Raw genomic sequence first — 14,972 nt, forward strand, 5'->3', positions numbered from 1 at the left:
ACAGGTCCCTGATCAGGAGGGTGTTTGAATTAGATCACCCCTGATTACAAAGGAGTGACAATTGCGTTTTTTTTCCATTTCATGTGTCATGCACTAGACCAGGACTAACAGCCGTAAGTCTAGATGAAGGCCATGAATGGAAATGTAGACACATGATAGACACAACATTCTTGTCTTCACTTGGGAAGATAGAATGGGAGGATTGGGTAATCATCTGGCATTCAATACTCTTTCAGGATGTGTAGGGCATCCATGATAAGAGTAGGCAAGAGGACCGATATTCTTTGAGGACTAGGAACCCAAGATAAGAATAGTCCTAGAAGGTCATACTCAGTGAACACCCGGGTGGGTATGTACCTTGAGAGACAATGATGAAGGTGTCTATAAATCATTAGTCTCGCCAGCATTGTAGCTCATGGTCTCGTGGAGAGATGGAGTTGTTAGTCAAGTCCTTGCACTGTGACAATGTTGGTTGATATGATGCTATACAGATTACCAATCCGATTCTTCTTATGAGAAATTCTTTAGATTGAGAATGACCAAGTACCATTGTAAATACCTCCCTAGTTAAGAGGGAGTGTTAAAGAAAAGTGTAACTAGGTTCGATATTTGTAAATGAAATTTTGATCTTTGTACTTATCAAGAAAAAGAAATATTATTTTTGTAAATTATTCGAATGAGTTTCTTGCTCATTCCATACGTCTAGGAAAGGTCAAAGAATCAAAGTCATGTTCTTGAGCATGAATACAGGTCAACCTAGTGTCAAGTAGCCCTCCAAGACAAGCACCATCCTCCAAGACGAAGACTACCAGCAAAACAACGAAGAAAACAATTAACTCTGCCTCAAAATGTATATTGAAGAACAGTTATGTCGGCTCAAGTTGAAGTGACATATCTATTCATGAATTCACGTCGGCTTGCCTACAGGACAGACCACTATATATACCCAATAGGATATGCGCAAAAGTAAGAGAAGATATCTCGGATTCTTCGAAGGTATAGCTACAGGATCTCGGACAATTACAGTAAGTAAGACCTTGCAATCTCAGTTCTTCAAATAAGTAATCTAATAAGGATTCCGTCGCAGGCACAGAGCACACTTACTCTCGGCATATTAGATAGACGCAGCACATCTATGATGACAGGAGGACGCAATCTTGATCTCAGCGTAATAATGATCTCGGTGCAATGAAAAGAACTCAAGCACGGTGATCATAGTTTCGGCATTCTTACAGTTTCGGCCTCCTCACTATATCGACATTCTTCATTAAAGCAGTTCCTCTGTCTCGGCATGCTTGTGACATACCAACAGTCTCAGCGTAGTTATATAATGAAGATCCCGGTGCAAGGAACACACTTACTGTCTCGATATATATGATCTCTGTCTCGGTACTACTGTGATCCTACAGTAACACATTCACAGCATACTCTGTCTCGACACATTGGTGATGAACTGAACGAAGACATGATCTCATTACTGCATCGATATCTTTTCATGATCAATACTGAGAATGAGATCATGTCTTCGTTCAGTTCATCACCAATGTGTCGAGACAAAGTATGTTGTGAATGTGTCACTATAGGATTACAGTAGTCATATATATATATATATATGACTACAGTAGTTGATCATGAAAAGATAACGATGCATATATATATATATATATATAGATAACTCAATATCGTGATCTCATAGTTTTAATGATGATTTCAAAACAGTGAAAAATCTAAGTGAAGGAGCAGCTATGGTGCAGCAACAATGATCTCTTTGTTATGGTGAAGTCCTCAATAAAGGTATAGCAATAGTGTTGCACTAGTAATGAAGATCTCAGTGGCGCAATAGTGATGACCTTAGTGGTGCAACAATGATGATGATATCAATAGTGACAAAGAAGAGGATTAGTGTCTTGGTCTTGGAGTGGCATATTAAGTCAAGGGTCATGGTCTTGGTGTTCGTCAATTGGGATCTCTATAAGAAGAATTATGTGCGGGTTTTCCTCTCCAAGAGGGAGGGGTTTTGGCCCTGGCAGAATGCCAACATCTTGTGTTCTTGTCTCTTTCCTTTTGGTAGCTATTTGATGAAATATGAAACACACACTCTAAAGAGAAGATTGCAGTAATAAGAAAAATTAAAAAGCCTCACAAATAATTATCAAGTCAAGAAGAATCACATTAACTCATATGCCCTAGATTCTTGAACACCTCCTTCATCATATAGGAATCACATTAACTCATATGCCCTAGATTCTTGAACACCTCCTTCATCATATAGGAACCCATGATTGTCCCAACCCCTGGTGGGCAATGAACCGCCCCACCTTAAAAGGGAGATATTCACGGCTATATCGTATACATCATGCTCTTACCCCTTTGAGCCCCGAGCAGTTAATCAAAGAAAATCATAAAACAGCAAAAGGCATATGAAGAAGGGTGCAAAAATGAAGGTCAGGGCACGAATACACCATCCTAGATATTATAAACCCAAGTGTGGGCTTCCCTCTTATTAGCTACCCTTGTACCCCAACATGTGACCCAGGATTGCCCCTTCTCATTCCCTATTCCAATCACCTATTTGTCACATACCACCACCTTTTAAAGGATGTACCTTGACTATATCATCCTGTTTAGAAGTAGAAACCACCTAATAGGATTATTGGTTAACCCCATTTGGAGTTTAAGAGCAATTAACACATCCCGAAGACCATTATGGAAGGGCAAGCCATCATGAAGTCCCCACCTGTGGTCCATGATTGGTAAGCTCATTTACTCGATTTCTCTAATGACTTGTTGTAGTGGAAGACTAGGGGACGCATTGGATCTTGCGCAGGATTGCAGATGGCCTCCATTTTGGGTTTGGTCTCCGTATTCGAGGTCCTAATTCTCTAGAGGGCTACATTGGCACATGTAAGGTGTGCGTTGAGAGCCATGGGCCTCCACAGTAGCAAACATCACTCCATGGATCCCCACAACTATTCAGAGATTGCTCATGGTTAACTTATTGGACGAGGAAGATGCACCTGATCCATCATGACCAATTGGCCCCGAGTTTGCACCATACACTTGGAGATGATCTAGGACTTGCACAATGATGTGGCATCACCTACACCATCATCCTAGCCCTTGTAGGTGATCTACAGGCATCTTTGATTTGTTTGGAGACCCATGAGGACACTTGTGTGCCCCCACATGTCATCTGGAGCACCACAGGTTATTACAAGGGGCCAACCCCTTGTCCACTACTTTTGAGGGTCCTACTCTTCATTATGGCACCCATGTACCTCATTAGGCCTCTTAGAGGGCCTTAAGACATGCATAGATTATTATTTGACCCCTTGAGGCTTACTTTTTCATTTATGAGCTAGTTTGGTGGGTTTGTCACCAAAAGTTGAATTATTTGAACATTATTTTATTTTTGGCGCTTATGTAGGCCAAGGAGGCTAATTCGAACTCCTAAGTTGTGTATAAATATTAAATACAAGTGAGATGAGTTGTTTTTTCACCATTACTTTGGATTGGATCTCTTCCCTCTATTGAGAATTTCACACTTTTTCTTAGTGGATGAATTAGAGCTTTATGGATGAATTTTGATGTGTGGATATTGGTCTATCTTCTCTTGGAGCTTCTCTCTTGTCAATTGTGAATGGTTGGATATTTTCTGTTACATGTAAGTACATGGTTTTTGATGTTATTCTTATTTACTTTTGTCATATACGTTGGACTAGGCTTTTTGTTGTTCTAGGACTAATTGCTACATGCATTTACTGCTTAAAATTGTGGAATTTGTCTCTATTATAGTATCTCTCAATGTATGGGCCAGAAAATATGAGCGAAATATCCTAGGGGTAATTCTATCAAAGAATTTTACCTTGATAAGCCATTTCCTTTGCACATCAAAGTATAAAAGTTGCAAGGTTGATTCTTCTTGACCTAGAAGGCTACTGAAGTGATCTTCAGGCCTCCTTGACTGGGAAAAGAGAAATCCTACTCATATTCATCATAGACTCCATTTTCCCAAAGATTAAGGCATTGATCTACCAAGGGTGGTCACTAAAAATCGTATTCTTTCACCTCCTTCCAAGGCTAGCTAAGGTGGGGTACCTAGGGCATCAATTTCCCGACAAGGTAGCCCTCCAAAAAATTTGATCTCCTAGGATCTCCTACAATGGCCTTTCCTCAAGCTCTCCTCCAATTTTGAATACATTCCAACGGTGGAGTTGGGATAAAAGCTAAGCCCTAGCACCGAGATCAAAATTTGCCTTCCCATCACCAAGGCTAGTACTTCATAGGGTCAAAACAACATCTTCAAGTGAAATTCTTTCTTTGATCCTTTCCCTCACCTTGTCTAGGGTAAGAATATCATCGGTTGCTACATACTTTCCTCATACCCTAGACCGGATCCAGTGGGCTCCGTGTGGTCCCGCTCCTTTGAAAGATCATTCTACAAGAACCGTCAGGGATACCAATTCTAACAAGGATTTTAGGGATTGGAGAGCTCCTTCACAAGTCTTATCCCATAAACCTAATCCTCAAATCCTCTCTCCCTTTCCCTAGAATACGTTGTACCTTGTTTAATAAGCAAGCAAGCTCCATCCTTCAAATTGTTCTCGAAAAAGGTTTATTTGGGTCACTCATATCCATTGACTTATCCTTCACCGATGACTCCATATGTATCAGGTCTCCTCCCATCGGTGAAAGTCTGTAAATAGAAGGGAGCCTTAGCTAAGGTGACAGTGGACTAAGTCTCCATTTGTTTTTTTTTTTTTTATTAAATCTAGGATAATCAGTAACTGGTGAGAGTTATCCTGAACAGACCCAGGATCAAATCTAACTGGCTGCCACTATAAACCTAGGCTACGTGCAACAGCCTGCAAGCCGCACAATAGCAGGAAACTTATGCCTCAACAAGAGCCGAGACGTCCGCTATGGGGTTGCCTACTCTTCTAGCCAAGACACAACAGGCCATATATATACTCAATGAGATTTGAACCCTCATCTCGTGGGTTTCACCCAAAGAAACTTACCCTTGGCCTAGCATTTGCCCTTTAGGGATCCCCCTTAGGTCCCCTGCTAGTTAGAGCGATAACATTTTGACGTCATTGTCCGGGACACGAACCGTGTTTTTTGTTCCCCGCACGACATATTGACATATCATTCTTGGCGACTCCATTGGAAAAACGAAGTCCTAGTTCCTCATTGAACTTCAAAGTCAATACTTGTAGGGTGAAGCAGGCATTCGTGAAGACATTTTAATTCACCCTCGCAACTCCATTTTTGCATTATATGCAAAATCATGAAAAATGGTTAAAGAAAGTACCCATGACATTAGCCCCGAAGAAGAGCAAGACCTATGGGAAATATTGTTTTCGTGGTCTGAGCTTTGTGATCATCTAATAAAGCACAAGAACGAGGACTTCATACTCAATTTTTATAACAAGAGCAGGTCAAACCTCGACAACATAAGGAAGGAGCATAAAGAAGGGCCCACAGATTATCTCTTCTTGGAGCGTGCCTATTATACTGGTGCATTTAATTCCTTGTCTCACAAGATCAAGGAAAAATTTGGCTCATTACCATATGAGGATTTGGATGACTAGGATGACCAAGAAAATGAGGATGATGAGCAAATACGAGTTATGGAATTGGGTGCAAATAGCAGTGAAGTGAAAGACATCTCCTCTGAAGGTGATGGAGAGTTGGATTATGAAAGCCTCCAAATCACGCAAGAAAGATTGGATGAATATAGTAGGTCATGTAGGCGGTTGGCAAGGGAATGTAATTCTAAGGAAGTATTCTCCCGTTTATATGATGAAGAGGTGAAGCTTCATAAAATGAAATGTGAATATAAAGAGAACCCCACTAATGCTCTCCTCCTAGAAGCGTATTACCAAACTGTTCTTCAAGAAAAGAGAGAAGAAGAGGGGTCTCGCTTGTAAACCAACCAAGATGAAGATGACCTTGAGAATCTCAAAGATGAGTCCTCGTTGGGGTCGCAGGATGGACAAGATTGTTCTGAGAGCACATGTGTTGAGGAGAATGAGGCTATGAAAAGTTACGTCGAGACTGAATTTACCTTTCTCAAGGATATCACTCATGATGACTCTCCTTTTGAGAACCTTGAGGAAAGTGATCCCATGAGCTCCTTGGAAGATGACATTGGAGATTACTTGCGATGACATCTCCATCAATACCCTTGGGAAGTAGAAGTATTATTTTCCCTTGCATGAACAAGGACAATCTTTGATGGAAGTGATTGACTCTCCTTTCTATGAAAGCCCAATCTTTGATGCTTATAATGAGGAACATAATGAGGCTCTTACATACCCACCTTATGATTATGTATTTGAATCACTTGAGCCTTTACATTGTGCGGAAGGAAAACCCGTTGAATATGACACTTCACCCTCCCCTTTGCATTTCCCTCTTATTCATCACCTTGAGTCTTCCTCAAGTAAGTCCCTCATCCCTTTTGGTATAACCTCGAGTGACCACGCCCCTTTTCCCCTTTCGGAATATGGTGTCAAGAAAGATCCCTTCATTGAATATATACTTTATCCCCGTTGACCCATCCTCAAAATGATGATCACTCTGCGACCTCCCCTCTCCGATGTGACCATCACATTGAGCGACATTTTTGTTGTACTCCTTTCTCTCACCCTTCATTCCCCTCTCATCAAACCCATGTGATATCATCAAAGCATGATATTACAAACAATGATTGTGATAAGGAGTTCTTGAGAGTGATCATTCATTCCACCATTGTGTACCTAGAAGGAAAGCCCGGGACCTCTAGATTTACCTGTTTTCTTTCTCCTAGGACTTCCCTTTACCTCGGATGGAGATCATATTTTCCCGCCTCCCACCCGCTTCATCTGCCATGTGACTATGTCCACATTTGACTTGCGAGTTGCTACATGAGTAATCATATTGACAGGCATATGTATATTGATGTGATGATATGTTCGTTGCACTAGCTTTATGATTACACTTAGTGTTAGCCTTACTATATGTGTGTTAGTATAAAATGCATTGCATGTTCATTTTCCCATTAGAACTAACATTGTATGATATTTTTCATAGTAGATTAGATGCACTTAGATTAAATTTGCAGATTTTATTTTATGTTGCTTTTATGGCCTAACATATAGCATGTGTGATCATGATACGTCGTGAAAGCATGTTGCCCCGTGTTTTTCCATCTATTATATGTGCGGGTGACAGGTCTACGGTAACCAAGAGATTGTTGGAGTTCTCGTGACCACCCGTTCAAGTAGCTTCGCCCACTTCTTCGAGAGATCACGTCCCAGTTGGAGCCAAATGTTACCCACCATTTTGTGGGTAATATCCCTACGAGAAATTTTTTTCTCCAAGATGGTCCTCAACCGGCAGTCAGCAGCCCCCAACAAGCTCATGGTGCTATTTCTCCGCCACTTGAGCTAGCCATGTGGTCCCTCGCCCATCTGCCATGATCGTATGTTTGAAGGTGGGCCCTTGAACCTAAAGGTATGCCTTGTCATTTGGAAATTGAGTAGTGTAGTTTGCTAATCATTGACACTTATGGGCATGGATTAATGGGGGGATTCGGCAGAAAGAATGGGCAAGGACTGTGCTCTTGTCCCCTAGACCCCTTTTAGGTATTAACCTTGGATTCTAGTCCCGTGGGATCTCTTTTACTGACCATTTGGCTCTAGGAATGGTATTTCATGGGAAACCTCGATTTCGATTGTGTGGTCCTGCTCCCTTATCCGCTTATATTACCCTCTTTCCATTTATTATTACCCAATTCATCATTTCTCCCACCTGGATCTACATTCCTCCATTAGGTCCACATAGGGTTAGCATGCCCCTTCCCCTTGCTCACACCTTGGGTCATGGCCTGGAATGAAGCCCAGAGGTTGATGCAACTAAAAAGAAAGATAAAAGCATATATGGCCACATTCAACAGGAAAATGTAGCACAAAATCTAAAAGATGGTCAGGACAAACACATTTAGCATGTGGGCAAAAGCCAATACATGAGCTCTACCCCATCATCATGGCCATCACCCTGGTTCTTACAAGTTTTATGAGCCTCCTTCATCATATAGGAACCCATGATTGTCCCAACCCCTGGTGGGCAATGAACCGCCCAACTTTAAAAGGGGGATATTTACAGTTATATCTTATACAGCATGCTCTTATCCCTTTGAGCCTCGAGCAGTTAATCAAAGAAAATCATAAAAAGGCAAAAGGCATATGAAAAAGGGTGGAAAAATCAAGGCCAGGGCACCTCATGTACCATGAATGCTCCCTCCTACACATTATAAACCCAAGTGTGGGCTTCCCTCTTATTAGCTACCCTTGTACCCCAGGATGTGAGCCAAGGCTGCCCCTTCTCATCCCCTATTCCATTCACCTATTTGTCACATGCCACCACCTTTTAAAGGATGCACCTTGACTATATCATCCCCTTTAGAAGTAGAAACCACCTAATAGGATTATTGGTTAACCCCATTTGGAGTTTAGGAGACATTGACATATCCCGAAGCCCATTATGAAAGGGCGGGCCATTATGAAGTCCCCGCCTGTGGTCCATGATTGGTAAGCTCATTTACTCAATTTCTCTAATGACTTGTTCTACTGGAAGACTAGGGGACACATTGGATCTTATGCAAGATTGCAGATGGTCTCCATTTTGGGTTTGGTCTCACTATACGGGGGTCCTAATCCTCTAGAGAGCTACATTGGCACATGTAGGGTGTGTGTTGAGAGCCATGGCCCTCCACAACACCAGACAGCACTCCATGGATCCCCACAACTATTCAAAGATTGCTTGTGGTTTAGTTATTGGACGAGGAAGATGCACCTGATCCATCATGCCCAGCTGGCCCCAAGTTTGCACCATACACTTGGCAAATGATCCAGGACTTGCAAGACAATGTGGCATCACCTACACCATCATCTTAGCCCTTGTAGGCAATCTACAAGCATCTTCGATTTGTTTGGAGACCAATGAGGACACTTGTGTGGCCCCACATGTCATCTGGAGCACCACATGTCTAACCCCTTGTCCACTGCTTTTGAGGGTCCTACTCTTCATTATGGCACACATGTACCTCATTAGGCCTCTTAGAAGGCCCTACGACATGCGTAGATTATTATTTGACCTTTTGAGAGGCTTACTTTTTCATTTGTGAGCTAGTTTGGTGGGCTTGTCACCAAAAGTTGAATTATTTGAACATTATTTTATTTTTGGGGCTTATATAGGCCGAGGAGGCTAATTCGAACTCCTAAGATGTATATAAATACAAGTGAAATGAGTTGATTTCTCATCATCACTTTGGATTGGATCTCTTCTCTCTATTGAGAATTTCGCACTTTTTCTTCGTGGATGAAATGGAGCTTTATGGATGAATTTTGATATGTGGATATTGGTCTATCTTCTCTTAGAGCTTCTCTCTTGTCAATTGTGAATGGTTGGATATACTCTGTCACATGTAAGTACATGATTTTTGATGTTATTCTTGTTTACTTTTGTCATATACGTTGGACTAGGATTTTCGTTGTTCTAGGGCTAATTGTTGCATGCATTTACTACTTAAAATTGTGGAATTTGTCTCTATTATAGCATCTCTCAACGTATGGGCCATGTAATATGAGCGAAATCTCCTACGGGTAATTCTATCAAAGAATTTTACCTTGATAAGCCATTTCCTTTGCACATCAAAGTATAAAAGCTACAAGGTTGCTTCCCCTTGACCTAGAAGACTAGTGAAGTAATCTTGAGGCCTCCTTGACTGGGAACCAAGAAATCCTACTCATATTCATCATAGACTCCATTCTCCGAAAGATTAAGGCACTAATCTACCAAGGGTTGTCACTAAAAATCATATTCTTTCACGTCCTTCCAGGTCTAGCTAAGGTGAGGTACCTAGGGCTTCAATTTCTCGACAAGCTAGCCCTGCAAGAAATCCGATCTCCTAGGGTCTCCTGCGTTGGCCATTCCTCAGGCTCTCCTCCAATTTTAAAGCCATTCCGATAGTGGAGTTGGGAGAAAAGCCAAGCCCTATCTCTGGGATTAAACTTGCCCTGCCATCCCCAAGGCTAGTACCTCATAGGGTCAAAACAACATCTTCAAGTGAAATTATTTCTTTGATCCTTTCCCTCACCTTGTCTAGGGCAAGAATAGCATTGGTTGCTACATACTTTCCTCATACCCTAGACCGGGTCCGCTTGGCCCCGTCTGGTCCCGCTCCTTTGAAAGATCATTCTACAAGAACCATACAGAATACCAATTTTAACAAGGATTTTAGGGATTGGGGAACTCCTTCACAAGTCTTATCCCATAAACCTAACCCTCAAATCCTCTCCCTTTCCCTAGAATACATAATAGTACCTTGCTTAGAAAGCAAGCAAGCTCCATCCTTCAAACTCTTCTTGGAAAGGGTCTATTTGGGTCACTCATATCCATTGACTCCATACATACTGTGTCTCCTCCCATCATTGAAAGTCCGTAAATAGAAGGGAGCCTTAGCTGAGGTGACAATCAGCTAAGTCTCCATTTGTTGCCCTTGGCCTAGAGTATCCCCCTTAGGTCCCCTGCTAATTTTAGTGGCAACATTTTGGCGCCGTTGCCAGGGACACTAAACGTGTTTTTCGTTCCCCGTATGACATATTGAAATATCATTCTTGGCGACTCCATTGGAAAAACGAAGTCCTAGTTCTTCATGGAACTTCAAAGTCAATGCTTATAGGGTGAAACAGGCATTCGTGAAGGCATTTTAATTCACCCTCGCAACTCCATTTTCGCATTACATGCAAAATCATGAAAAATGGTTAAAGAAAGTATCCACGACATTAACCCCAAAGAAGAGCAAGACCTATGGGAAAGATTAGATTTGTGGTCTGAGCTTTGTGATCATCTGATAAAGTACAAGAACGAGGACTTCATACTCAATTTTTATAACAAGAGCAGGACAAACCTCGACAACATAAGGAAGGGGTACGAAGAAGGCCCCACAGGTTATCTCTTCTTGGAGCTTGCCTATTATACTGGTGCATTTAATTCCTTGTCTCACAAGATCAAGGAAAAATTTGGCTCATTACCAGGTAAGGATTTGGATGTCTAAGATGACCAAGAAAATGAGGATGATGAGCAAATACCAGTTATGGAATTGGGTGCGATAGCAGTGAAGTGAAAGACATCTCCTCTGAGGATGATGAAGAGTTGGATTATGAAAGCCTCCAAATCACGCAAGAAAGATTGGATGAATATAGTAGGTCATGTAGACGGTTAGTAAGGGAATGTAATTCTAAGGAAGTATTCTCTCGTTTATATGATGAAGAGGTGAAGCGTCATAAAATGAAATGTGAATATAAAGAGAACCCCACTAATGCTCTCCTCCTAAAATCATATTACCAAAATCATGTAATAAATACCTTAGCCACTATTCTTTAAGAGAAGAGAGAAGAAGAGGGGTCATGCTTGTCAACCAACCAAGATGAAGAGGACCTTGAGAATCTCGAATATGAGCCCTTGTTGGGGCCGCAGGATGGACAGGATGGTTCTGAGAGCACATGTGTTGAGGAAAATGAGGTTATGGAATGTTGAAATTTGATGACTAAAAGGTTTCCTGCAATCCCACCCCAGTTTTAATTTCACCTTATCACTCCCATTCAATCAAATGCTCTTTCCCATAAACATACATTTAACATATATAATTCTGGAAATGAAATTTTCAGATTAAAACACATGGGACTGTCAACACATGCTGAAAATAAATATGGACATAAAGAGACCAGCAACACACATAAAAATACACGGATTTTTGGTCAACTTAGACCCAGGCAAAACCCTTTCAATCCTCTCCGAGGAAAACCTGTTAGAGAGCTCTTCAAATTTATTTGATTTTTGGTCAACTTAGACCCAGGAAAAACCCTTTCAATCTTCTCCAGGGGAAACTCGTTAGAGAGCTCTTCAAATTTATTTATCTGTCAAGTTCAGGAAAAATTCATTTGCAGACAAAACAAACCAGCAAAATACAACTTATCTCTTTAGCCCAAAACTCCTTGAAAACCGTGCCCACTTTGCCTCGATTTTCATGCTCACTTGAAGCTTAGAATATGTATTGTACGGATACGGTCTGTATGGACTGTACTGTAAGGATTTCCATGTCACTATACGAACTGTATGGATTTTTCAAAAAAAAATCTCAAAAACTTCTCTTGAACGGCATGCAACTCACAGCATTAGATGTTGCTCGTATTGTACCTTCTGTTGTCTTCTATGTCTTGATTTTCATGCCCAGCTTTGCCTATAAAACACTCCTTCAGCTTGTTGCAACAAATTTCTCCTTCAAAACTTTTCTCTAGCTCTCAGCCTCTTTTCTCCAATCTGCTCATGAAGAATGAATGCAGTCTCTCTTTTCTTTTTCCCCCTTTTGTTTCCCTAAATGACTTTTGAGCAACCCTAAGATCTAATGGTTCAAATTCATTTAGATCAACGGATGAGAATAAATGTGCATTTAATTCTCACTTTCTACTTTTTAACTCACCCATTAAAATAAGTACTCACATTGTACTTTAGGTCTAAAGTCACTTTTCACTTTATAATTTAACAATGACTTTACCACTTATAAAGTCACTTTGACTTTATAAAGTCACACTTAGGAAAAGAATTATTTTGGACACTTTTCCCGAGGTAGAGAATAATCCATGGGAAACCACTTGTCCAAGGTACATTAAAAATAAACATGGAAAGTAAAGCCAAGACTGAATTTACCTTTTGTCAAGGATTCCACTCTTGATTACTCTCCTTTTGAGAACCTTTAGGAAGTTGATCCCATGAGCTCTTTGGAAGATGACGTTGGGGATTACTTCCAAATTGAAAAGGAGAAATGGGAGATTATTGGGCCTCAATTTGATTATGCTCCCATTTATGATACTGATGAAGAAGATGAGATTGAGATTGGTTTTTCCTTTATCCCAGGCATTACTTGCGATGACATCTCCATCGATACCCTTGGGAAGGAGAATTATTATTTTCCCTTGCATGAAGAAGGACAATCTTTGATAGAAGTGATTGAATCTCCTTTTTATGAAAGCCCAATCTTTGATGCTTATAATGAGGAAAGCAACGAGGCTCTTATATACCCACCTTATGATTATGTATTCGAATCACTTGAGCCTTTACATTGTGCGGAAGGATAACCCGTTGAATATGATACCTCACCCTCCCCTTTGCCTTTCCCTCTTGTTCATCACCTTGAGTCTTCCTCAAGTAAGTCCCTCATCCCTTTTGGTATAACCTCAAGTGACCATGCCCCTTTTCCCCTTTCTGAATATGGTGTCAAGAAAGAACCCTTCATTGAATATACTTTATCCCCTTTGACCCATCCTCAAGATTATGATCACTCCGCGACCTCCCCTCTCTGATGTGACCATCACATTGAGTGACCTATTTGTTGCACTCCTTTCTCTCACCCTTCGTTCCCCTCTCATCACAACCATGTGACATCTTCAAAGCATGATATTACAAACAATGATTGTGATGAGGAGTTCTTGAGAGTGATCATTCATTCCACCATTGTGTACCTAGAAGGAAAGCTCGGGACCTCTAGATTGACCTGTTTTCTTTCTCCTAGGACTTCCCTTTACCTCAGATGGAGATCATATTTTCCCGCTTCCACCCGCTTCATCAGCCATGTGACTATGTCCACATTCGACTTGGGAGTTGTTGCATGAGTAATCATACTGACAGGCATATGTATATTGATGTGATGATATGTTCATTGCATTGGCTTTATGATTACACTTAGTATTAGCCTTACTATATGCATGTTAGGATAGGATGCATTGCATGTTCATTTTCCCATTAGAACTAACATCATATGATATTTCTCATAGTAGATTAGTTGCACTTAGATTAAATTTGCATATTTTATTTTCTGTTGATTTTATGGCCTAACATATAGCATGTTCGATGATAAGACGTCGCGAAAGCTTGTTGCTCCGTGTTTTTCCATCTATTATATGTGCAAGTGACAGGTCTACGATAACCAAGAGATTGTTGAAGTTCTCGTGACCTCCCGTTTGAGTAGCTTCGCCCACTTCTTTTAGAGATCATGTCCCAGTTGGAGCAAGATGTTACCCACCATTTTGTAGGTAATATCTAGGAGAAAAAAAAATTCAAAGACGGTCCTCAACTGGCAGCCAGCAGCCCCCAGCTAGCTCATTGTGGCATTTCTCTGCCACCTAAGCCAGCCATGTGGTCCCTCGCCCATCTGCCATGATCGTATGTTCAAAGGTGGGCCTCCCGAAACTAAAGGTATGCCTTGTCATTTGGAAATTGAGTAGTGTAGTTTGTTTATCATAGACATTTATGGGCATGGATTAATGGAGGGATTTGGCGGAAAGAGTGGGCTAGGTCTGTGCTCTTGTTCCCTTGACCAATTTTAGATATTAACCTTGGATTCTAGTCCCATGGGATCTATTTTACTTACCATTTGGATCTAGGGGTGGTATTTCATGGGAAACCTTGATTTCGGTTGCATGGTCTTGCTCCCTTATCCGCTTATATTACCCTCTTTCCATTCATTATTACCCCATTCATCATTTCTCCCACCTGGGTCCACATTCCTCCACTGGGTCCACATAGGGTTAGCATGCCCCTTCCCCTTGCCCACACCTTGGGTCATGGCCTGGAATGAAGCCCGGAGGTTGATGCAACTAAAAAGAAAGATAAAAGCATATATGGCCACATTCAACAGGAAAATGTACCACAAAATGCAAAAGATGGTCGGGACAAACACATTTAGCACATGGGCAAAAGCCAATACATGAGCTCTACCCCATCATCATGGCCATCACCCTGGTTCCTACAAGTTCTATGAGCCTCCTTCATCATATAGGAACCCATGATTGTCCCAACCCCTGGTGGGCAATGAACTGCCCCACCTTAAAAGGGGGATATTCACTATTATATCTTATACATCATGC

General features: G+C 41.2%; 1 protein-coding gene across 1 annotated transcript in view; it reads right to left on the reverse strand.

Moving 5' to 3' along the window:
- The window catches only part of LOC149149887 (uncharacterized), an 82,195-nt gene that overhangs the window by 42,616 nt on the left and 24,607 nt on the right, over window positions 1–14,972 (reverse strand). Inside the window, exon 2 of the mRNA XM_089439001.1 lies at window positions 13,397–13,405. Coding sequence (XP_089295127.1) covers window positions 13,397–13,405 — 9 coding nt within the window. The remainder of the gene's footprint in view (window positions 1–13,396; window positions 13,406–14,972) is intronic.

The sequence above is a fragment of the Pinus tabuliformis genome, chromosome 9 (assembly GCF_031772625.1).
Source record: "Pinus tabuliformis cultivar Carrire ecotype Pingquan chromosome 9, CPIR1, whole genome shotgun sequence".
NCBI classification, from domain to species: domain Eukaryota; kingdom Viridiplantae; phylum Streptophyta; class Pinopsida; order Pinales; family Pinaceae; genus Pinus; species Pinus tabuliformis.